General features: G+C 37.9%; 1 protein-coding gene across 3 annotated transcripts in view; it reads left to right on the top strand.

Annotated features, from left to right (window-relative positions):
• Positions 1 to 25,482, top strand: part of YEATS4 (YEATS domain containing 4) — a 65,990-nt gene that overhangs the window by 5,552 nt on the left and 34,956 nt on the right. For 2 of the 3 annotated variants that reach the window (XM_019455064.2, XM_019455065.2), the window contains exons 5-6: positions 4,132 to 4,224; positions 4,313 to 4,400. In XM_019455064.2, the coding sequence (XP_019310609.1) occupies positions 4,132 to 4,224; positions 4,313 to 4,400 (181 nt within the window). Of the gene's footprint in view, positions 1 to 4,131; positions 4,225 to 4,312; positions 4,401 to 15,492; positions 16,156 to 25,482 lie in introns of those variants that run through there. The other variant, XM_019455063.2, reaches the window with a different exon arrangement.

The raw sequence follows: 25,482 nt of genomic DNA, 5'->3' as shown, positions 1-25,482 counted from the left end.
ATTTTCATCTTGTTAGATTCAGTGCATTCCTTTAGCACCAAACATTTACACTTTAATTATCAGATTACATTTTTAGAAGTGTATGTGCTTCTAAAGGAGCTATGACCTGGGCCTGTAGTTCAGAGAATTAGTTCCTAATGGACTGCACCAGAGATACTGGAGTTGTTTGTTAAAAATTTGGACTCCTAGGCCCCATCCCCTGGAAAGTCTGATTTAGTAGGTTTGGAGAGGGGGCCAGTACCCAGGTGATCTTGGTGCACAGTGAGATTTAGGACCCATAATATAGGCCATACTCTTCCTGCATAGGAATTTCTTTAGGCAGTCTTTCAAATGAGAGTCTTGTTTGGGCTTGTTGTCTCCAGTAGACAGACTCTTGACTTTTGTCATTAAGTGAAACATCCTATTCAGATCTAGGTAGTTCTAAATGTAATAAAGCTCTAGTTTATGGTAAGCTTCCTTGAACTTTTTACTGATAACTGTTCATACATTTGTTTTCTTTTCTCCTGAATAACATCTATAGCTTATTTAAATACTTTCCATGTGATAAGGTTTCCAGATCTCCTATCATTCTTTTGTCCTTCTTAGAATAGAATACTTTCAAAAGACATTATATTCTACTTGGCAAGAAATTATTAAATATCCATTATTTGTCAAGATATTGTTCTAGGGGTCGGATACAAAGATGAGATACTGTTCTTGTCCTTAATGAAAATAGTCTATTAGGGAGAATAGAGCACAGAAATGCAGCAGATATTGAGAGAGGAGAAGAAATCAGTAATGCTACTATAGCAGAAACTCTTTTTAACTTTGTAAGATTGCTTTGAATTCATTTTTACTTTGAGAATGTGCTGCCTTGTCTGTTCTTCAACTGTCTCACCCACCACTCTCAATTGGAAAATACATCTCTGAAAGAAATCATGGTATCATATAACTTCAGTATAAGACAACATTCAAAGTCCAGTCTTGGAAAGAGTGGTTATGACACTTCTGTAGTGATGAACTTACTGAATAAATTTCCATATAGATCTACATAGGCCTGAATTTTATTACCCAAAAACTATTGTCATCTTTTTTTTTTTTTTTTTAATGTTTATTTATTTTTGAGAGAGACCAAGCATGAGTGGGGGAAGGACAGAGAAAGAGGAAGACACAGAATCTGAAGCAGGCTCCAGGCTCTGAGCTGTCAGCACAGAGCCCAACGTGGGTCTCGAACTCACAAACTGTGAGATCGTCACCCAGGCTGAAGTCGGATGCTTAACCGACTGAGCCAACTATGTGCCCATCATTTTCTTTTAGTACAATGAAGCCTTTATACTTTTTTAATTGTTGGCTCTTTAAAATAAGTCATGAAAGTTTATTTAAAATATAGAAGTAAGACCTAAGTAACTTGTGACTAATACCTGTTACCCAATAACCTATTAATAGATTAAGCCAGTATAAAAGGAATGGTTATTCCTAGAAGCAGAATGCAAAAATTGGGTTTTTATTCCTAGAATTATCTTCATAGCTAGTATAGGCATTTCCATTGCTCTAAGAATCTTCAAACATCCTTCAAAATTAGAGACATCTATCTTGATGTTTTTCGTTGCCTATATCTGCATGAATGCTTTTGGGAATCTGAATAATAAATTTAAGGAAGGACAGTTTTATGATGCAGTTTTAAATTTCTCTTAAATTATAAAAGTAAAACGTGCACACGGTTTTAAAAAATACTCTAAAAAAATACAAGTCTCCTGTATCAGTTTCTTAGGATTGCCATAATAAAGGACCACAGACTGGGGCGCCTGGGCGGCTCAGTCAGTTGGGCATCCGACTTCGGCTCAGGTCATGATCTCATGGTTTGTGAGTTTGAGCCCTGCATCGGTCTCCGTGCTGACAGCTCGGAGCCTGGAGGCTGCTTCGGATTCTGTTTCTCCCTCTCTCTCTGCCTCTCCCCTACTCATGCTCTGTCTCTGTCTCAAAAATAAATAAAACATTAAAAAAAAAAATTTAAGGACCACAAACTGAGTGGCCAAAAACAGCAGATGTTTATTCTCACGGTTCTGAAGGCTAGAAGTCCAAAGTCAAGGTGTTGGCCATGCTCTCTCCAAAACCTCAAGAGAAGGAGGATCCTTTCTTACCTCTTCTAGTTCCAGGTAGCCCCAGGTGTTTCTTGGTTTTAGCAGTATAACTCTAATCTGTGCCTCCATTGTCACCTGGCCCCTATCTCTCCTTGTCTCTGTGTATCTTCTCTTCTTATGAGGACACCAGTCATACTGGATTAGAGCCTAACCACTCTATCTTAACTTGATTACACCTGCAAAGACCCTATTTCCAAGTAAGGTCACATTTACTAGTACTAAGGGTTAGGACTTCAGCATATCTTTTGGCAGGGTCACAATTTAACTCATAACCTTTTCTTTCTCCCTTCTCTGGCCCCTTCCCAAGAAGAACCACAGTGATTCTTTTCAGTTCTCTAGAAATTACTCCATGCATCCTATATTTCAATCTGTTTGATTTTTCAATTTTATTTTTTTGTTTTATTTATTTTGAGAGAGAGCATGTGCAGGTGAGTGGGGGAAGGGCAGAGAGAGGGAGAGAGAATCCCAAGTAGGCCCCATGTTGTCAGCGGAGCCTGATGCAGGGCTCGATCTCACAAACTGGGAGATCACCACCTGAGCTGAATCAAGAGTTGGACACGTAACTGACTGAGCCACCCAGGTGCTCCTGATTTTTCAATTTTAGGTAATACTGTCACCTCCTCATGTGATGACAGATGGTTCTTTTTCTTCATCATTCCAGGCTTCTTTTTTTGTTTTGCTGGAGGAACTATTTCAGAAAGGATGCCTGAGTAATGAACCTTTGAACCATTGCTGCCCGAAAATATCTTTATTTTTGCTTCATATTTGATTGGGTGAAAAATTGTAAGTTTCACAGGAGGATATGCTCTCTTGTCTCTGAGTGATGGGAGAAGGGAAGGGTAACAGGCCTTGCCACCACACAGCATTCTTGATTTCTATAGCTGCCGACTTTGGGCTTGGAGCCTCCCTGGGGTTCCACTGGGAGTGCTGGCTCTGACCTCTGCTGCTGTTTTCTGCCTTAAGTTTTCATGTTGTGAGTTTTTCTGTTCTGGTTAATCCACTCACGTAGTCTCTTCTCCCTTCTGTCTACTCCAGAAATTGTTAAATTATCTGCTTTAAATATGGTGTATAGGGGCCCCTGGCTGGCTTAGTCAGTTGAATTTGACTCTTGATTTTGTCCCAGGGTCGTGGGACTGAGCCTCGCATTGGACTCCACACTAAGTGTGGAGTCTGCTTGAGATTTTATCTCTCCCTCCTCACTTCTGCTCCTCTCCCCTGCTGTCACGCTCTCTTTCTCTCAAATGGAAAAAAAAAAAAATTAAGTATGGTATATCATACATGTTCCTTATAATGATTTTAGCTAACCTTTTAGAAAATTCTTTGAGGCCTCTGAATTGGTTTCTATAACATCAATTCTGCTGTTTTGCTACCTAGGTTTTATTTTGTTCAAGTAATCACACATTATGCTGCAAAGCTTTTCCTTTGATGTCCTATTATACCTGTTCTTAGGTATTTTGAAGACCTGTTGCTCCTACAGAAGTAAATTATCATTGACTTTTATTTATTATGTTATTTATGTAATAATAGATCACCGAAGAAATATTTTGCATTCACTGAGCATTTTAGTATTGGTTATTTATTTTGAAAGTATAAAATCTTCCCTCCCCCTGTAAATTTGTAGACTTTAATCTTCACAGAATAGCTGTCAAAATTGATCTAGTTTTACCTGTGTAAATAAAAGAATTCATATCTTAATGATTTTCCAGTTTAATTTCTATAGCTGTATTTTATATTGTTTTTCTATGTAGTCATTTTGTAGAGACACTTTGTAACATCCATACTTACTCTCTTCAGAGCATTCATGTTTAGTCAATGTGGATGGATAATGATACCTAATAGGAAAATAAGATACAGAGTTTGAGTGATTTGCCACACAGTAAGTTGTAGTTGAGATACGATCCTGAATTTGACATGTTAGCTAATTCCAGTCTCTAATTCAGTTACAGAAATCATGATGTCTCACGATGATGAAAATCATTGCACAGGTGTGACATCTATTTTTATTTCACAGGTGACCCTCTATCATTTATTAAAGCTGTTTCAGTCAGACACCAATGCAATGCTGGGAAAAAAGACAGTGGTTTCAGAGTTCTATGATGAAATGGTAAGAGGATTTTATAATGAGAATTTTAAAAGCATTTTAAGTTGTAGAACTTTGAAGTTATTGGTCTTTTTTCATTCTATCCCGTTAGATATTTCAAGACCCAACAGCAATGATGCAACAATTATTAACAACATCTCGCCAGCTAACGTTAGGAGCCTATAAGCATGAAACAGAATGTAAGTGCCATGAGTTCATAATTATTCTGAAAAATAATGTATTCTATAATGGTAAAAAGATTATGATTAGTAAGTATTAAATTTTTTTCTAATGATATATAAAGGTAAAATTTTTAGGAGTTAAAAAAATTGTATTACTATAGAGCATCTATCTAAGAAGGATGTTTTAAATTGTTCTCAGAGTAAGGGTGCCTGGGTAGCTCAGTTGGTTGAGCATTCGACTCTTGATTTCAGCTCAGGTCATGATTCCTGGGTTGTGGGATAGAACCCTGCATCGGGCTCCACACTGAGTATGGAGCCTGCTTGAGGTTCTCCCTGTCTCTCCCTCTGCCCCCTCCCCTGCTTGTGCACTCTCTCTCTTTCTCAAAAAACAAAACAAAACAAAAAATTGTTTCCAAAGTAGGCCTACTTTCAGAAAGGTAAAAAACAGCCTCTCACATTCTTTGAAATACTGTCTTTTATTCTCTAATTACTTTTAAGCATAGCTTTTCACTAATTTTGCTTAATCTGTTACTCAGTCATTTCCTGTTTATTAGTCTTTGCTAATAAAATCTGTGTGAAGAACCTTGCAGAACACAATTAGAGTTGACTCTTGAACAATGCGGGGTTAGGGTTGCCAACCACCCTCCCCATCCCCACCTCCCAACGGTCAGAAATCTGTATACAACTTTTCACTTACCAAACACTTAACTACCAATAACCTGCTGTTGATGGGAAGCTTTATTGGTAAACACTCCACACATATTTTTTATATTTATATGTATTTTATTCCATGTAATAAAGTAAAGTATGCTATGGGGTGCCTGGGTAGCTCAGTTGGTTGAGTCTCCAAATCTTGATTTTGGCTCAGGCCATGGTCTCATGGTTTGTGAGATCAAGCCCTATTAATCTGAATTAATGCTGGAGTGGTAGGTACTAGAATGACATACTCATAATCAGTCATGTTGTATTTTCCCTCTAAGCTAACATGGCCTTAGAATCCCTTACACATCGCTTAGTGCAGCTACTGCCAAGCATTTGCACTTGGCACTCAACGTGAAACCTGTTTGCCATCCTTGTGTTAACATTTATGTCACCATTCAGTTGTTCCTTTGATCTTCCATTCATTTGCTTCTAGTATATATTGAGCCCCAGTTATATGCCAGGCATTGTCTTCGGTTCTGAAGATAGAGCAGTATCCAAACCAGACAAAATCCTTGCTCTCACGAAGCTTACATTCTAGTAAAATAAAGGCAGATGTTAAATAAATAGAACAATAAAGTGTAAGATAGTGATTAGGTGATATGGATAAAAATTAGGGGAGGGAACACCTTTGGTAGGAGGAGATAGTTGAAGTTTTAAATATCAGGTCAGAGAATGCTCCCTGAGTTTGTGGCATTTGAACAGATACCTAAAGAAGTAAGGAAGTGAACCATTCTTTTTTTTTTAATGATTTTTTTTTTTTTTTTCTGAGAGAGAGACAGTGAGCAAGCAGGGGAGGGGCAGAGAGAGAGAGGGAGACACAGAAACCGAAGCAGGCTCCAGGCTCAGAGAGCTTACACAGGGCTTCAACCCACGAACCATGAGGTCATGACCTGAGCTGAAGTTGGACACTTAACTGACTGAGCCACCCAGGTGTCCCAGAAGTGAACCATTCTTATCTGAGGGAAGAATGTTAAGTGTCAGGGGAGCAAGAAGGGCAAAAACCCTAAGGTAAGAGCATGCCTGGCATATCTGAGTAGGCCAGTGTGACTGGAGTAGAGTGAGTAAAGAGACAAGAAGGGGGAGGTGAGACCAGAAAAGTTAATAAGGGATCAAGTCATTTAGGGACTTGAGGGTAGCCGCAAGTACTTTACAGTATTAATTAAACAGAAGGAAATGTGAAGTTGTTTGTGGGTTTTTAACAGAAGTGACATTATAAAACATTTTAAAAGATCAATCACCCTGGCTGCTGTGTTGAAAACACACATAAAGCAAAAAGTATAGTGGCAGAGAGAATAGTTAGGAGGCTGTTCCAGTATTCCAGATATGATAGAGTGGTAGGTGGTACCAGAGTAATAGCAGTGGAAGTGCTGAGAGGGTGTCAGGTTTTGACTTATTTTGAAGATAGATACAATAGGATTTTTTGATGGTTTTAAGAATAAGATGTGAGAGAAGTAGACAGACAGAATAACTCTTAAGGTTTTGGGCCCAAGGAGCCAAAAAAAAACCATCGTTGCTTTTCATAGAGGTGGGAAGTCTGGGAGGGGCAGGCTTTGGCAGAAAGATAGAAGTGCTGTTGTGGACATGTTGAATGTGGGATGCCTGTAAGACATCAAAGTGGAAATGCTGGTAAGGGAATTGCACCCACAAGTCTAGTATTTAAGGAGAGGTCTAAGCTAAAGATACACATTTGGAAGTTAGTATATGGATGGAGTTATAAATTTTAAGACCAACTAGTATCATCAAAGGAGTGAGTGAAGATAAAAAAAGAGGTCTAAGGACTGAGCCATGGGCACCAACATTTAGAGATTAAGGAGATGACCAGCAAATGAAATTGGGAAATAGCAGTGAGTACGGAGAAAAACAAGGTGCATATAATGTACAGTCAGGTGAAGACAGTGTATCAGGAAATAGTCATTAGCTCTGTCCAATACTGCTAGAACTGATACTGATAGTGGTCCAATGCTGATAGATCAAGTAAGATAAGAGCCGAGAAACGGGCTAGTAGAAGTTCTTGATGACCTTAGGAGGAGCAATGGAAGGAGAATGGTAAGGACAGAAGATCAACTGAAATGGATCAAAAGAGAATGAGAGAAATGGAGATGGAGACAAGCGCTGGGGCAACTGTCTTGGAGCTTGGCTATAAAGGGAAGTAGTAGCCTTGGAAGTGGTAGCAGAAGCAGGATATGGGGTCAAGAGGTGGGGAGGGGGTGCAATATCAGGGGGGAAATAAGCCAGTATATTGTAGGCCACAAGAGGTGAACGCAATAAAAGAGGGAGTGGGGGATGAGAATGCAGGAGAGAAGGGGGTTGCGGTTTAACTGCTAATGGTTGTAATGGTGTTTTGTTTGTATTTTCATGAAACCTGTGACTAGGAGTTACAAGAACTGAATACTAATTACAATTTTACAACTCGGTAGTCACTTAAAATTTTAAATCACACTGATTTAAAAAATTTTATGCTTTATTTTTTACATCTGCAAGAACATTTACCTGGACTACTTTGTTATAAACATAGAACATACGTATATGATCACTTTTAGAAGGTAAAAAGCACTACTGATATGCTATTTTGTATTGGTCATTTCCTCTTCCTTATCTTTCTCCTATACTATGGAAATGTGCCCAATTCATAAGAATAAACTTCTCTTTTAAAATTCAAATGCCCACAGGGGCACCTGGGTGGCTCAGTTAGTTGAGTGCCTGACTCTTGATTTGGGCTTAGGTCATGGTCTCGCAGTTCATGGGTTCGAGCCCCACATTGGGCTCTGCACTGACAGCATGGAGCCTTCTTGGGATTCTCTGTCTCTCCCTCCCTGTCTCTCCCTCCCTGTCTCTCCCTCCCTGTCTCTCTGCCTCTCCCCAACTCACTCTCTCTCAAAATAAATAAATAAACTAAAAAAATAATGACCCAAGTGCCCACATTTTTGTATTTTCAACAAACTGATATTAATTCAGGTGTGTATAGTAGGTAGTACTGATAACATGTTTTATAAAAAGGACTTTGATGTGTTAAAGCTTATGGTATGGAGTTGTATAACCTTGGGAAGTTTTTATCAGTAAATTACATGTTTTGTATTCAGTTTATTTTCTTAATAGTATCTAATTCCATAAATGATATTGGCACAACTGTTAAGCTTTTGGAAGGAAAATTTAATTTAGATCATTGCTCGTAGCATTTACAAAACAAATTCCAGTTTAATTAAATGTAGTAATTTTTTTTTTTTTTTTAAGTCAAGCAACCTGTCATTTAAAAAATTAGAGAAGTGACTTTCTGTCCTGGTAAGGAAGACTTGCTAAATTTGTGGTATGAGAAGAAATCACATTAGAAGAAATTACATGAAAAGAAAGGCAGACTTGGCTTTGTAAAATATATTTAACTTCTACATTTCAGAAGGACGAAAAAAAATAAATTTGTGGAAAATATGGCAAGGGATTCATAGCTTTAAAACCCTGAACTCGATAACGTAGAAAAAATTTTTGAACTTCAATTGACAAATAGACAAAAGCCATGGGCAGACAGATGAAAGAAGAGATGGCTAGAGAATAGAGTGGGAAAATATTGGCCCTGCTAGTAATTTTAAAAATGCAAGCCAAACATTAGTGGGTTGCCATATTTGTATCAAATTAGCAAAAGGAATCTTTAATAGTAGTACATGTTAAGGATTTGGTGAACCTTGCATTCTCATGAATTGTTTAGCCTTTTTAGGAAAGCAATTTTGGAATCTTAATCAAAGACATAAAAAAGATATGTACACTTTTACCAATTTGAGGGCATTACACCCAATATTTGGTTATAATAAAATATCAGAGCTATTAAACACTGTTTTTACTCATCTAAATCTGTAAATGTATAAACTTATTTAAATCTACAATAACTTTTTAGGTAATCCACTTGGAAGAGGGAGGCACAGGGAGTTTAAGAAACTTGCCCAAGTTTACACGGCTAGTTAGTGGTGGAGCCTGAACTTCATCCTAGGCAGTCTTCACAACTTAGGCTCAAAAAACTTAGCAATATATTTAGATAGAGTAATACTCAGAGTAGAGGTTGCATGTTATGTAGCATGTTAAAAGTTTATAATTTTCTTTTTATCACATTTCTTTATTTTTGAGAGGCAGAGAGCGTGAGTGGGGAAGGGACAGAGAAAAGGGGAGACACAGAATCTGAAGCAGGCTCCAGGCTCTGAGCTGTCAGCACAGACCCCAATGCAAGTTTCGAACTCACGAACTGTGAGATCATGACCTGAGCCAAAGTCGGACCCTCAACTTACTGAGCCATCCAGACGCCCTGCATATTAAAAGTTTATGAACCTATTTACATCAATAAATTTATAGAAAATTGCTTAAGTACAGTGATCTGGCTATTAATCACTTCTATAAGGAATCATTAAAACGATAGTGCGCATGTGATAAGAGCTTACTGTGTACTAGATAAGTGCTTTACATTTCTGAACTTCTTGAATACCTCTAACAACCCTAGGAGGAAGATACTATTAGCCCCATTTTGTGAGTTAAGGCCCTAGATCATAGAGAGACTTGACGACTTGTCCCAAATCACCCAGCGAAGCCAGGATTTAACCCGCGTCCATGCTGTCTTTCTTTTCTGTTGATAAACTGTTCTCTGTGTAAAAGCCTCATAGTTTGTGCTTCTACTAACTAGTAAGTTATATGACTTGGCAAAAATAATTCCTCTTTGGATTGATTTCCTCCAAATTGAGGCTTAATTTGGAAATTTAAAATAAGTTTTTAAAAATTGTTTTATTTCTTTGTTTTGAGAGGGCGCGCGAGCAGAGGAGGGACAGAGAGAGAGAGAGAGAGAGAGAGAGAGAAAGAGAGAGAATGCCAAGCAGGCTCTGCACTGTCAGCACAGACCCCAGTGTGGGGCTCGAATTCATAAACTGTGAGATCATGACCTGAGCTGAAACCAAGAGTCGGATGTTTAACTGACTGAGCCACCCTGGTGCCCCAAAACATTTTTTTATATGATCATTTAATATATAGGAAGCAGAAAACTGAAATAAGCTAAAAGCAGTTTTTGAATTTTTTCCTTTATGATCTCATTGTTAATTAGCCCAGGTCTTCTTCCAAATATATCATGCCCTTTGCAGTCTTATGATTTGTCAAAAAATAAAGTGTAATGACTAAGCCAAACAACAAGAATCTATATTACAGTGAATGCTGTCCTTTTGACAAAGGAGTCGGATCAGGTCTTCCTGACTACATTTAAAACTATCTGTTGCCATTTGTACAGGACTTCTTATTGCTTCCCAAATCTATATGTGCTGTTTCCAGGGCCTGCAGTGTCCGCTTCTTCCATCTGATTCCTTTCTCATTCTTTAAAACTCAGTTCAGATTTTACTGCTGCCAAGAAGCCTTCCTTGATACACACACACACACACACACACACACACACACACACACCCTTTCATGTTGGTATGAATCCAGTCTGCTCTCATAGCTCCCTATGACACTGTAATTCATTTTTCTTTCTGGTCTATTTTCTTCCTCTACCTCAGCATCTAACAAAGTGCCTTTCACTCAGTATACATTTTATAACTGATGTGGAGAGAGAGGGAGCAAGGAGAGAAAAATTTTTGCATAGTAAAACACTCTAAGTCTAAAGACAGACAAGCCATGAAAAATACTGTATTCGTATCACAAATGACTAGTTTCTTTAAAGTATAACAAACTCCTGCACATCGGTAAGAAAGGCCAATAACTAAAAAGCTTCTGCAAGCAAAGGGAAGCATTAACAAAATGAAAAGGCAACATAATGAACGGGAGAAGGTATTTACAAATGATGTATCTGATAAGGGGTTCATATCCAAAAACATAAAGAACTCCTGCAACTTGATAGCAAAAAAAAAGCAAACAATCCAATTTAAAAATGAGCAGAAGATCTGAATAGTTTTTCAAAGAAGACATACAGATGGGCCTACAGGCACATGAAAAGGTGCTCAATATCACTCATCAGGGAAATGCAACTTAAAATTACGATAAGATACCACCTCACATCTGCTAGAATGGCTAGAATCAAAAAGACAAGAAATAACAAGTGTTGGTGAGGACGTGGAGAAAAGGGAACCCCGATGCACTGTTGGTGGGAATGTAAATTGGTGCAGCCACTCCAGAAAACAGTATGGAAATTCATCAAAAAATTAAAAATAGAGCTATTATATGATCCAACAATTCCATGTCTGGATATTTATATGACAAAAACAGAAACAGCCCCATGTTCTTTGCAGCATTATTTACAGTAGCCAAGATATTGTTTACAATAAACAACTGAAGTGTCTATTGATGAATGAGTAGATAGAGCAAACGTATACACAGCGGAATATATATACAGTGAATATTATTCAACCGTTAAAAAAAAAAAAGGAAATCTTGCCATTTTTGTGACAACATGGAAGGACCTTGAGGACATTAATTATCCTAAGTGAAATAAGTTAGAGAAAGACAAATGCCAAATGATCTCATATATGGAATTAAAAAACAAAAACTAAGCTCATAGATGCAGAGAATGAATTGGTGGTTGTTGGAGTCAAGAGTGGGAGGTTGGTGAAATGGCTGCATGGGTGAAAAGGCACAAACTTCCAGTTACAAAATAAAGTCATGGGGATGTAATGTACAGCACGGAAACTGTAGTTAGCAATATTGTATTGCATATTTGAAAGTTGCTAAGAGATCTTAGAAGTTATCACAAGAAAGAAAATTTTTGTAACTATGGTGACAGATGTTAACCAGATTTACTGTGATGATCATTTTGCGGCGTATACAAATGTGAAATCATTATGTTCTACACCTGATACTAACATGTCAGTTATACCTCAATTTTTTAAAAAGGCCAGTAATGTGATAGAAAAATTAGCAAAGGTAAAACATAATTCATAAAAAGGAAGAGGGAGATTAGTGGTCAGCCTTAGTGGTAAAAGAGAAATACAAATTAAAATTACTCTGAAATACCATTTTTAACCTTTCAGAGTAACTGAGACCAAAAAGTTGAAACAGTAGGGAAACAGACATACAATGCTAGTGGGATTGTAAATTGATAGAACCTTTTTTTTTTTTTTTAATGTTTATTTGGTTTTGAGACAGAGAGACAGAGTGTGAGTGGGGGAGGGACAGAGAGAGAGAGACACAGAATCTGAAGCAGGCTCCAGGCTGTCAGCACAGAGTCTGATGCAAGGCTCGAACTCACGAACTGTGAGATCATGACTTGAGCCAAAGTCGGACTGTCAACTGAGCCACCCAGGTGCCCCATAAATTAATAGAAAAGAGTCACTTGGCATTCCTTCAAAGTTACAAGTACGTGTATCCTTTGCCCCAACAATGATAATTAACAGGAATTTATCCTGCAGGTGTACTGGTTTTGTCACAAGTATACTGAAATGATTATGCACAGCATACATTTTACCATTGTAAAAGAAAAAATGGAAATACCCTGCATATCAAAGGGGACAGATAAATTATGTATGTCCATTTAGTGAGGTCGTCTACAGCCTTTAAGAGAATAAGACAGCTCTAAGATATAGAATAGGCTTTCAGATGTAATATTAAGTGAAACAGCAAGGTGCAGAGCAGTGCATATATAGTCTGATACTACTTGTTTGGGAGTGAGGAGAAGAAATCACTTAGGTGTGTGCTTGTCTATGAACAAATTATTTCTGAAAATATACCAAAGAAACCTACAACTGATTATCTCCGGGAATAATCAGTGTGGGATTGGTGTGGGAGGGAGTGAAAGGAGACCTTTTTTCATCATCTACATTTTTCAGCCTTTTTATTTTGTATCATGTGTAGGTACTACTATTTTCAAAATCAATTTTAAAAATAAAAGCAATGAAAGAAATCACAAAGAAAGTAAGGATTGTTTTGCCAATATAAAATTTTATGTGTATTACAAAATGTATCACAAAAAGAAAGTCCCCAGCCAGGAGTAAAATAAAGAAATATTACTGCATGCTTTTAATGTGCTAGGTGATTTACATTTATTACTTAATTTTCAGAAATCCTCTGAGAAATACAGTTTTAACTGTACCAAATAGAAAACAGATTGAGGGAGACTTACGTGATATCAGCATTTAACCAATAAGGGGCCAAGGTTATATTCGAACCGAAGTCTTTCTCATTTCACAGGGCTTTTTTGCCCTGGTTTTCCAAACCATGCTGCTTCCAGTCAGTGATATCTTATCAAAAGTACAGCTACGCTTTAATAGGCATCAGCAGCAATTACCTGAAATGCCCACAAGATGGAAATGTTGGATGAAAGTAGGCATTTTTCTTTGTAAAGCATAATACTACACTATCCAAATGGAATATTTAAATGGATGTATTCACCTGGGTGACTCTGTCAGTTAAGCGGCTGACTTCAGCTCAGGTCATGGTCTCTTCATGGGTTCGAGCCGCATATTGGGCTCTGCTGACAGCTCAGAGCCTGGAGCCTGCTTCGGATTCTGTGTCTCCCTCTCTGCCCCTCCCCCACTCGTGCTCTGTCTCTCTCTTTCTTTCAAAATTAAATAAACATTAAAAATAATAAATAGGTGTATTCTATTTTACAGTAATGATATTTTCTTTAGTAATTTGTTATGTAGTCAGCTAGAATGTTTTAGATATCATTTAGTGTTTCTTTGTCATATTGGTAGTTAGGATGGCTTTTTATGTATTTGGCAGTATTCCAGATACTTTGTATACATTAATTCATTTAAAATGTTTGAATAAAGTTTACATATCAACTAAAAATGGAAGTTCACAGCTCTGCTTACCCTACTTCATAAGATGCTAGGTCCTCTTTGACTAACTGGTCATTAATACCAGTAGGAGTCATTCCACAAGCACCAAGAAAATAGAAAAGCTCAACTAAGAGCACATTATCTACCAGAATTTCTGTAAAACCACGAAGACTAGTTTGGGAGAAAGAAATAGGTCGCAAAATAAATGAAGCAATTAAAACTAGAAGTTAAGGGTGTCTGGGTGGCTCAGTCAGTTAAGTGTCTGACTCTTCGATTTTGGGCCCTGGTCATGATCTGGCAAGTAGTTCATGAGATTGAGCCCTGTGTCAAGCTCTGGGCTATCAGCACAGAGCCTGCTTGGGATTCTCTCTCTCCCTGTCTGTCTGCCCTCCCCCACTGGCATGCGAGTACACACTTTCTAAATAAATAAACTTTTAAAAAACTACACTTAAAATATTTTTTTAATAATATGAGGTATTTGTTATAGTCTTATTATAATATACATCATAATATAGTGAGGAAAAGAGCATAAAAATAATAAATAACTTAAGAGTGGCACAGCTAATAAATGGTACAGCTGGAATTTAGACCTAAGAATTATTGCTGTCTTTTTTGAGAAAAAAAATAAAGGTTTGTTTTACCAGTGTGATTTTGTTTATATGTTTCACCTGTACATTAAGAACACTGTATGTATGTATGTGTTTTTTTTTTTTTTTAAGTTTATTTATTTTGAGAGAGAGAGAACCAGTGAGGGAAGGACAGAGAGTGAGGGGGACAGAGGATCCGAAGCAGTCTCTGTGCTGACAGCAGAGAACCCGATGTGAGGCTCAAACTCACAAACCAGGAGATCATGATCTGAGCCAAAGTAGGACGCTTAACTGACTGAGCCACCCAGGTGCCCCTGTTTATTCTTAAATGTTTGAGAGAGAGAGAGAGAGAGATCGCACGCAAGAGGGGGTGCAGGGGCAGAGAGAAACTCCCAAGCAGACTCCACGCTGCCAGCACAGAGCCCAACACAAAATCAGTCTCAGGAACCATGAGATCATGTCCTGAGATGAAACCAAGAATTGGAAACTTAGTGGACTGATCCACCTAGGCACCCCTCTTTATTTGCTTTTAATTTTTTAACATTTATTTTTATTTTTTGAGAGAGAGATCATGTGCACAAGTGGGGGAGAGGCGGAGGGAGAGGGAGAATCTTAAGCAGCCTCCACGTTGAGCTTAGGGCCCTATGTAGGGCTCCATCTCAGGACTGTGAGATCATGACCTGAGCAGAAATCAGGAGCCAGGCACTTAACCGACTAAGCCACCCAGGTGCCCTCAGAACACTGTATTTAGTTAGCTCTTCTTATTAGTTGGATGTCTCTTGGATTGTATGCCCCCTTATTTCCAAATTTGTGTATGGAAAGGAAAACAAGGACATTATGTCTTAACATCTTAATTGTAAATTTTAAACTGTGAGTGGCCAAATTTCATTCTTAGTTGTAGAAAATGTCTTAGCTTCTCTCATGAGAGTTCAGACTTTCTACCCACCTCCTTATGTTTAATGTAATATATCTTAAGTTGTTTATATTTTTTATCATGGAAACTGACCTAAGGAAATGCCATATTTATTACTCTATAACATACCTTAGACATCTGAGAAAAATGAAATAGTTCGATAAAAATGTTTTCCTTAGTTGCAGAACTTGAAGTGAAAACCAGAGAAAAATTAGAAGCTGCAAAAAAAAAAACAAGCTTTGAAATCGCAGAGCTTAAGGAGAGATTAAAGGCAAGTCGTGAAACTATAAATTGTTTAAAAAATGAAATCAGGAAACTTGAAGAAGATGATCAGACAAAAGAGATATAAACAGTTCTAAGAGAACTTGATAGTAAGCTAAGCTGAAAATAAGATGGACTTTAAAGGAGAAATGGACCGCACATGCCATGATGTTTCTTAGAGAAACGGCACATGTAGTTGTTGACCACAGATTTCTCAGCAATTAAGTCAAAGTATTTGTACTTTTCAAGCAGTGTTTAAGGAAGTGAAATATATGTGTGTAATGAGAATGAATGCTGAATAGGCATTTTATCAACCCATTTTAGGGTAATTCTAATGATATTAAGCACAATTTAAAAAATTTTTTCGCTTTGTATGTATAGCTTATCCTTTTGACAAGCATCACAATTTCATTATAAAGTGTAAGTTGTAAAAATTTTGTACTTTCCTGGTAGAATTAGTGGTAAATTAACATGTATATTTAATTTTTTAAGTTCTTACCTGTCCCCATCCTAATAACTCTTTTGTATCTGTTGTGCCCACTGCCCAGTAAGTACTCAATAAATGTAGTTTACAGATCTTGTGTCTGCCTCTTGATGTGTTTCTTCCTCTTTGATGAAGCACCTGTAGCTCTCTTCCTACAGTAATGTATCTCCATAGTACTGTGATCACACATCTCTTATTGGCACTCATTTTTTCATGGAGATGGCAAAGATCATATTTTAAGTATTAGTCTGCCTAACTACCACAGTGTCATTAATTTTCACATAGAAAAATATTTCATCCCTCCTACATTTTCCAAAGATACATAGGAAGCAGCTATGCATCAGCTTCACATATGACCCCCAATTTCTCCACTTCTCCTTAGCCTGTCCTGTTCAGATCCACATGGCAAACCCTCTAGTTTTGGACTCATGTAATTTGAACATTCAGTAGTACTTAAGGCCACGTCAGCTGATCTGTGTAGGCACCCTAGGGACAATAGTAGGTAGGAATGTATCTTGGAAAACATGTAACATTAACATTAGTTACAGAGCTCTTAAAAATAGCAACCATGTCTATACCTAATGCAAGGATTCTGTATTTTCTGTATTTACCCACTTTAGCATTTTTAGATACTTTGTATTTATCTGCCTTTTTACTTTGTTGCTCTATTTTTAAGTTGTGGAATTTATAAGCATTATGGAGATTTTGCAAAGGTCTCTGTAGTCTTAAAATTTTCACCAGAGGCCCTATGGGGTTGGAGGTGGTACTTCTAATTGTGCCAGACATCATTCATCTTTCCCCTGCTTCCTACCCAATGCCCACAGTATAGGGTAGGGCCTGGGGATTGACCAGAAAAACTAATGGAGGAAAAAGTCCCATTCTACTTGAGTGATCCTGGCATGGAAGATCACCCCTCCATTATTCTAGTCTGATTAGCCCCAAGAATGTGTTGGTTCAAAAAACTAAGCTTCATGGAGGTAGGTCTGACTTTGTGCATGGATGAATACAAGAATGCAAAATACGTCATCATGGCTCAGCTTTGCCCTCTGTCAGTTCTTATTTCTGTGTTGGCTTTTAATCCAAGTAGGATCTCTCCAGAGTATATAGAAAACTCTTATAACTCAAAAAGACAACCCAATTTTAAAATGGACAAAGGATTGAATAGACATTTCTCCAAGGAAATATAAATAGCCACTAGGCACATAAGGAGATGCTCAATATTAATCATTAGAAAAATGCAAATCAGAACCATCAGTCATGGGGGCGCCTGGGTGGCGCAGTCGGTTAAGCGTCCGACTTCAGCCAGGTCACGATCTCGCGGTCCGTGAGTTCGAGCCCCGCGTCAGGCTCTGGGCTGATGGCTCGGAGCCTGGAGCCTGTTTCCGATTCTGTGTCTCCCTCTCTCTCTGCCTCTCCCCCGTTCATGCTCTGTCTCTCTCTGTCCCAAAAATAAAATAAAAACAAAAACAAAAACAAAAAAACGTTGAAAGAACCATCAGTCATGATGAGATACCACTTTTATACCCACCACACTGGCTATAATTGTAAACAAAACAGAACAAAAAAGTTGTTGAGAATATGAAGAAACGAACCCTCATACATGTTGCCGGTGGGAATGTAAAAAAATGTAGCCACTTAGGAAGATAGTTTGGCAATTCCTCAAAAAGTTAAGCTTAGTTACAGTAATGACCCAGTAATTGTGCTAGGTGTATAACCAAGAGAAATGAAAACATGTTCATATAGAAACTCGTACATTAATGTTCATGGCAGAATTACGCATAATAGCCAAAAAGGAAACAACCCAAATATCCATCAACTAATGAAGGACTAAATAAAATATGGTATCCACACAGTGAAACATTATTCAGCCAGAAGGAAGTAAGTACTGATTCTGCTGCATCATGAAGGAACCTTAAAAACATGCTAAGTGAAAGAAGTCGGACACAAAAGCCACATATTGTATGATTCCATGTATATGAAATTGCTAAAATAGGCAAATCTGCAAAAACAAAGTTGATTACTTGCTGCCAGGGGATGGGGAGAAGGATATTTCTATTTAGGGTGATAAAATGTTCTGGAATTAGTAGTGATGATTGCACAATCTTGTGCGTATACAAAAACAATGATTTGTACATTTTAAACATGGTTTAAAACATTTTAAAAATGGTTTAAATGGATATTAGAAATTTCATCTTAAAATGTTTAAACATTTTAAGTGGCAAAGTTTGTTTAGAATTATACAAACTTTGAAAATATTCTACAAGACGGGGGGGGGGGGGGGTGTTGCCTGGGTGGCTCAGTTGGTTAAGTGTCCGAGTCTTGATTTCAGCTCAGGTCATGATCTCACAGTTTGTGAGTTCCAGCCCCACGTTTGCTCTGTGCTGACAGCATGGAGTCTGCTTGGGATTCTCTCATCCTCTCTTTTTGCCCCTTCCAGGCTTTCTCTCTCTAAAAATAAATAAAGTTAAAAAAATAAAATTAAGTGAAAAGGAAAAACAGATGTCTTGATTATCAGAACATTGCCTCCTGTTCATTATGAAGTGTCATGTGACAGTTCAGAAACATGAAACATGACTTGTGAATGATTAGAGAAGCTGATGGGCCAGGACTTCAGAAACTACTGGAGAGACTCAGGTTCAATCCTTGCTCTTCAGTGCATCATTCAGTGAACTGAGATAAATAACATCATGATCCTGATATAAAAATAGGTGGCTAACGATAGGGGTTTTATTTGTGTTTTGTCCCAGCCTGGACTCTCTCGTCTGGCTTTTTAATTATTTGTAGTTATTTGTAATTAATTGACCACCTAGATTCCTGTAGCTTTGTGTAATATGCCCCATGATATTCCTAACTCTGGGTAGCCTTCCCCCCACCCACCCCAGTCTGTTTACGTTCCCACTTTGGCTGGCCACCCAGCCTGGCTTACCTGCTCTCTACCCTCTAGGCTTCATTGCTCTTTAGTAATTCCTTAGTCTACCCTTAGTGAATTCATCATTGCTGCTTAAAAATTTCCAGTGAACTGAATCACCACTCCCCTTATTCACTAAATAAGAGTCATAAAACTGGAAGGGAGTTTAGAGAACATCTAATTCCTCCATTTGATGAGGGAATACAGTCTTGCAGAAATTAAATGACTCAAAGTCACACAATCTGTTGGGGCCGGAAATAGAATTTGAATTCAGCATTCTCTGACTGAACAGTCATGGTACTAACTCCATCAAGGATTAGCGAAGATTGTATGAATTGGCAGTCACCTTGGAAACTAACTTTCCAAGAATGAAGGAATGGTGTACTGTTACTGACATAGTCAAATCCCTACCATCAAAACTTTGGCTTATTCTCCGTCAGCTAATCTGGTCAAATCATGATCTCAAAATTAATGAGAATTGTCATCTCTACTTGGTTTAATTACATGCATGAATTGAAACCACAAGTCTATTTACTCTTATTGTGCACATCAGCAGATGACCTCAGTTCTTACATCATTGAAATCACTGATGCCATTCAAATTGACCCTGTTAACTTCCAGCCATACAAAGTTTCTCTTTGTTCTTACCAAATCCTACTTTCTTTCATCTCGCTAATGTTCTTCCCATCTGTAGTTTTGATTCCAGTCTATACTATCTACTACTGCAAATTTATAATTGGGAGAAAATCACTTCACTTTTCCTGAGCTTCATTTTGCATTAGTGAATGTGAATATCCTACCCACCTCATAGAATTCTGTTTAAGGGAAAGTGAAATAGCATATATAAAAGTACTTTGGTAGGAATAAAGAATAATAACACTAGCTGTTTGTAAAAATTTTCAACAAAATATTTGCTAACTGAATCCAGCAACATATAGAAAGGAGTAAGTGATCTCATGATCAAGTGGGATATATCCCAGGAATACAAGGTTGGTTCAACATGTAAAAACCAATCTGCGTTACAGGCTGTTAGGGGTTGAATGGTGTCTCTTGAAAAGTTGTAAGTTGAAGTCCTAATGCCCAGTACTTCAGAATATGACTGTATTTGGAGATAGGGCCTTTAATGGGGTAATTAAGTCAAAATGAGGTCATTAGGGTGGATCTTAATTCAGTATGGCTGGATCCAAATAAAAAGCTTAGGAAGACCATGTGGAGACATAGGGAGAAGATAGCCAGCTACAAGCCGTGGAGAGAGGCCTCAGAAGAAACCAACCCTGATGACACATTAAACTTTCTGTTGTTTATGCCACCTAACCTGTGGGACTTTGTCATGGCAACCCCAGCCAACTAATAAATTGGGCAAATTAAAAGACTAAAGGATAAAAGCTACATGGTCATCTCAATAAATGCAGAAAAAGCATTTGACCAAAATCCAACACCCTCTTATGATAGAAATACACAACAAACTAGGACTATAAAGGAACTTCCTCAACCTGATAAAGGGCATTTAAGAAAAACTCATAGTGAACATTATAAATAATTGTGAAGGACTATATGCTTTTCCCCCTAACATCAGGAACAAGACAAGGATGTTTGTTTTGACCACATCTATTCAACATTGTGCTGGAGATTCTAGCCAGGGCAACCAGGCAAGAAAAAGAAATAAAAAGCATCCAGATCAGAAAGGAAGACGTAAAATTATCTCTATTTGTAGACAACATGATGTTGTACTTAGAAAAATCCCAGGAAGTAAACACACACACAAACTACTAGAGCTAATAAATGCATCCATCAGGGTTGCAGGATACAGGATCAATATACAAAAGTTGGTTATATTTCTATACACTAGAAATGAACTGAAAATAAAATTAAGAAAACAATTTTATTTATAATTGAATAAAAAAGAATAAAATACGAATATAACACCTAAAGTTCAAGCAACCAAAGAGAAAATAGATAAGTTGGACTTCATAATTAAAAACTTTTTGCTTCAGGACATCTGAGTGGCTCAGTTGGTTAAGCATCCGACTCTTGGTTTCAGCTCAGGTCATGATCTCATGGTTCATAGTTTTGAGCCCCGTGTCTAGCTCCACACTGGCGGAGCCTACTTGGGATTCTCTTTCTCTCTCTCTGTCCCTCCCCCACTCATGCTCTCTCTCTCTCTCAAAAAAAATAAATAAACTAAAAAACAAAAACAAAAAACTTTATGCTTCAAAGGACATTACCAAGAAAGTGAAAAAACAATCCACAGGATGTGAGAAAATATTTGCAAATCATATATCTGAAAAGAGGCTAGTATCCAGAACATATGAAGAACTCCTACAACTCAGTAATAAAAAGACAACCAATTAGAAATTGGGCAAAAGATTTCTATAGACATTTCTCCAAAGAAATATAAATGGCCAATAAGCACATGAAAAGATGCTCAACATCATTTGTTATTAGAGAAATGCAAATCAGAACCATCATGAGGTATTACTTCACTAGGATGACTATCATAGAAGAGACAGACAATAGCAAGTGTTTACAAGGATGTGGAGAAATTGAAACTCTCACACATTGCTGATGAGGATGTAAATCAGCGTGGGTTCTGATGGAAATAGTTTGGGAGTTCCTTAAAAAGTTAACATTAGGGTGCCTGGGTGGCTTGGTCAGGTAAGCAACCAACTTTGGCTCAGGTCATGGATCTCATGGTTCATGAGTTCGAGCCCTGCGTTGGGCTCTGTGCTGGCAGCTCAGAGCCTGGAGCCTGCTCGGATTCTGTGTCTTCCTCTATCTGTGCTTCTCCCCCACTCATGCTCTGTTTCTCTAATTTTCAAAAATGAATATGTGTTTAAAAAAAAAAAAGTTAAACATAAGTGTGCCTGACTGGCTCAGTTGGTGGAACGTGAGGCTCTTTGATTTCGGAGTTGTGAGTTCGAGCCCTGCATTGGGTGTACAGATTGCTTAAACAAATAAACTTAAAAAAAAAAAAAAAGTTACACATAGAGTTACTATGTGACCTAGCAATTCTACCTCTAGGTATATAGCTAAAATAATTGGAAACATATGTCCATGGAAAAACTTGTACATGAATATTTGTATGAGTATTATTCATTATAGCCCCAAATAGAAACAATCCAAATGTCCATCAGCTGATGCATGGATAAATCAAATTTGGTATATCAATACAATGGATTATTCAGCAGTAAAAGTGGAGTGTTATGTTACAATATGGATAGACCATATAGACATTATGCTGAATGAAAGATGCCAGACACAAAGGCCATATATTGTATCATTCCACTTATATGAAATATATGTAATAGGCAAAAACAGAGATAGAAAGTGATTAGGGCTTAGGGACACCTGGCTTGCTTAGTTAGTAGAGCACGTGACTTCATCTTGGGGTCATGGGTTCAAGTCCCACATTGGGTGTAGAGCTTACTTTTAAAAAAAATTAAAATAAAAAAAAAAGAAGAAGAGTGATTAGGGTTTGCCAGGGGATGGGGGTTGAGGGTAGGGAGTAACTGGATACAGGATTTCTTTTGGGAGTGATGAAAATGTATCTGGCACTGGATAGTGGTGATGGTTGCACAACCTTGTGAATATACTAAAAAGCCACTGACTTGTACACTTTATGGTTTGTGAATTACACTTCAATTTTTAAAAATAATGCTAAGTGTTACCATTGACTGAATACTTTATGGCCCCAAACTGAGCTAAAGACAATCCAATGAAGTGCCTGGGTGGCTCAGTCGGTTGAGCGTCCGACTTCAGCTCAGGTCATGATCTCGTGGTTTGTGAATTCAAGCCCCACGTCAGGCTCTGTGCTGATAGCTCAGAGCCTGGAGCCTGCTTCGGATTCTGTGTCTCCCTCTCTCTCTACCCCTCCCCCACTCACACTTTGTCTCTCTCTCTCTCTCTCTCAAAAAAAATAAGTAAGCATTTTTTAAAAATTTAAAAAGAAGACAACTCGGTGAATGCATATGATTATCCCATTTTACAAATTAGAAAAGTGAGATTCAAGGAGATTAAGTGTTTAACCAAGTGTTTACACATATTAGAAAGCATTTGAACTGGGCAGACTCAGGTCTAACTCCAAAACCCCAATGCCTAATCACTCCTCCCAGCACCAAGCTGTCCTGATCAAAAATCATTAATAATTCCCATTATATATCTGAAAATGCCCAAATATTTGTATGTGTATATAAACAACATTTCAATATATATGCCATATGTAGTAATATATATAACATATAACATTATATATAATATATGTAACATTATATACACTGCCCAACATAGTACACATATGTAGAATATAATACATATATAATAATATAGATATGGGTGTGTGTGTATATTATCCACAAATCAATAAAGTCAACTCAATAGAAAAATGTGCAAAGAATATGACCAAGTAATTCAAATGAAAAATACAAATGGTCAATAAACATTTGAAAATATCTGTAAACTCGCTTGTTATTGGGGGAATGTAAATGAATGCAAGACCATTTCTCATTCACTGTAGAGACAAAATTTAAAGATTTCTAATAAACAGTGTCACAGAAGAGTGAATAGGGGGGTTGGCATTCATACACTGCTGGTGTGCATTAAGATTATTAATAGTGTAATATTATCTATTAGGATTGTATATTTATCATTTAATCAAATAATTTCACTACTAGGAAACACTCTCCTATGTACAGACGGATGTTAATTGCTTGTTTGTAATAGTGAAAAATTGGATATAAACTAAATGCCTACCGATGTGTATACAACTTTATGTAAATTATTAGAAAAGTAATTAACAGAAGTTACTTTTGAGGATAGCAGTGACATTGGAGTAGATGTTGGGGAGGATGAGTAAAGGGCTAACAAAACCTTTTTCCCTTTCTGCTTGAGAATTTGACTCTGCTTGAGAATTTGGTTTCTCAGGCAATGTGATAAAGACAGTATGTCAATCATGCCGCCAGGCAACACTGTGCATGGGGAAGGCGATCTCTGTTTGGTAAACAACGTCTGGAGTGAGAGAACAATCAGTCCAGGCAGAAAGTCACATCCTTGGACTTCCCTGAGTGCTGTGACTCTAAGTAATTGGTGTGTCTCTCACAAGAACTCTAGAAACTATACCTAGGAAGTGGTTATAAGAGATATTGGCTCCTGCAGGGAGTAGGGCCTGTAAGCCAAGGTAGCTTCTATGTTTGCCTGATGGGCACCTTGCTTCCTTGAATCTGCAGTGCATGCTCAACAGACTGCTGCAATGACTCCTGGGAGCACGTGCCCATGTCCTGATGGCCGTCTGTGGTTCCCAGGCTGTAGCCTTTGGAGTGTCTAAATGCGGTCTATAGTCAAGTTGTGAGTCAAGGTGTAACTGAACCTAAGATCTCCCCTGTTGGGCAGAGTCAGAAAGGCTTTCATGGCAAACTGAAAATAAATTTGTAAGTTAAAAAATTAGTTTACACACATCCTCCATTTCAACCAGTAGAACCTTCATGCTATTCCTCAAATGTACTACCCTGCACTCTCCTGCTATTACACCTTCCATCTTCTTCCTTTGTTAAAATATTTCCTTTCTTCCAGGCCCAAATTTCCCTCTCCCTCCTCCCAACTAAGCTCACTTCCTCTGACCCATCATAGTATCTTGTTTGCCTCTCTTTTGTGTTGTTATTCATCCTGCGGTGAAAGTATGATATACTTCTATTACCATCCTTCACACTTTTTTTCACTCTTGGCAAAAGAGGGCGAGTTGGCTTTGTTTATCTTGATAATTGTATATAAAGCGCTTGACATGCCTAGCATACAGGAAGTGCTCAATAAACCATCACTGGCCTTTTAGTGTTCTCTGTCACTTAACTTTTAGGACCTGCCCGGGGTCTATTCCACACTAGGGCACAATTCTAGTTGCAGATCTTGGCTTTTTCTTCATCTACTCTAGCCTGTCCCAGTGCTAGGCACAGAGTCTTGTCCAGCTGTGTCCCAAGATATCACAAGCACAAATAAGCCAAAGGTGAAAACTGACTTTGGCCTGAAATGTACCATTCATGTGGGTCTACTTATGCCGAGGTTGTTTCTGTACTTAAGACTTTGGAAAATTAGACAAAATTTATAGTGTGTTTTTATTGAGTTTGATGACCAGAACTAAGCTATTTTTATCTCTCGAAGAGCAATCTAAAGTGTCAGGACTTCCCTGTCCAGTCTTCTATAGTAGAGGTCTGCAAACATTATCCCAAAGGGCCAGACAGTATTTTAGGCCTTGTGGGGCTATACATTCTCTGTCACTGCTGCTCAGTTCTGCTATTGTAACATGAAATCGGCCGTCCCTAAACAAATGAGCACTGTGTTCCAACGAAAATGCATTTAATGACACGGAGATTTGAATTTCGTAAAATTTCCACATCATACAATATTTTCCTTTGTTTGATTTTTTTTTTCCAAGCACTGAGAACATTAACAAACAAACAAACAAAACCATCCTTAGTTCCCAGGCCATGGGAAAACAGGCTGAGGGCCACATACAGCCCCAGAGCCACA

This window comes from Panthera pardus, unplaced genomic scaffold (assembly GCF_024362965.1).
Source record: "Panthera pardus isolate Hobbes unplaced genomic scaffold, ASM2436296v1 HiC_scaffold_6, whole genome shotgun sequence".
Taxonomy (NCBI): Eukaryota; Metazoa; Chordata; class Mammalia; order Carnivora; family Felidae; genus Panthera; species Panthera pardus.
The sequence above is the reverse complement of the archived record's forward strand: the minus strand, read 5'-3'. Positions and strand labels throughout refer to the sequence as shown.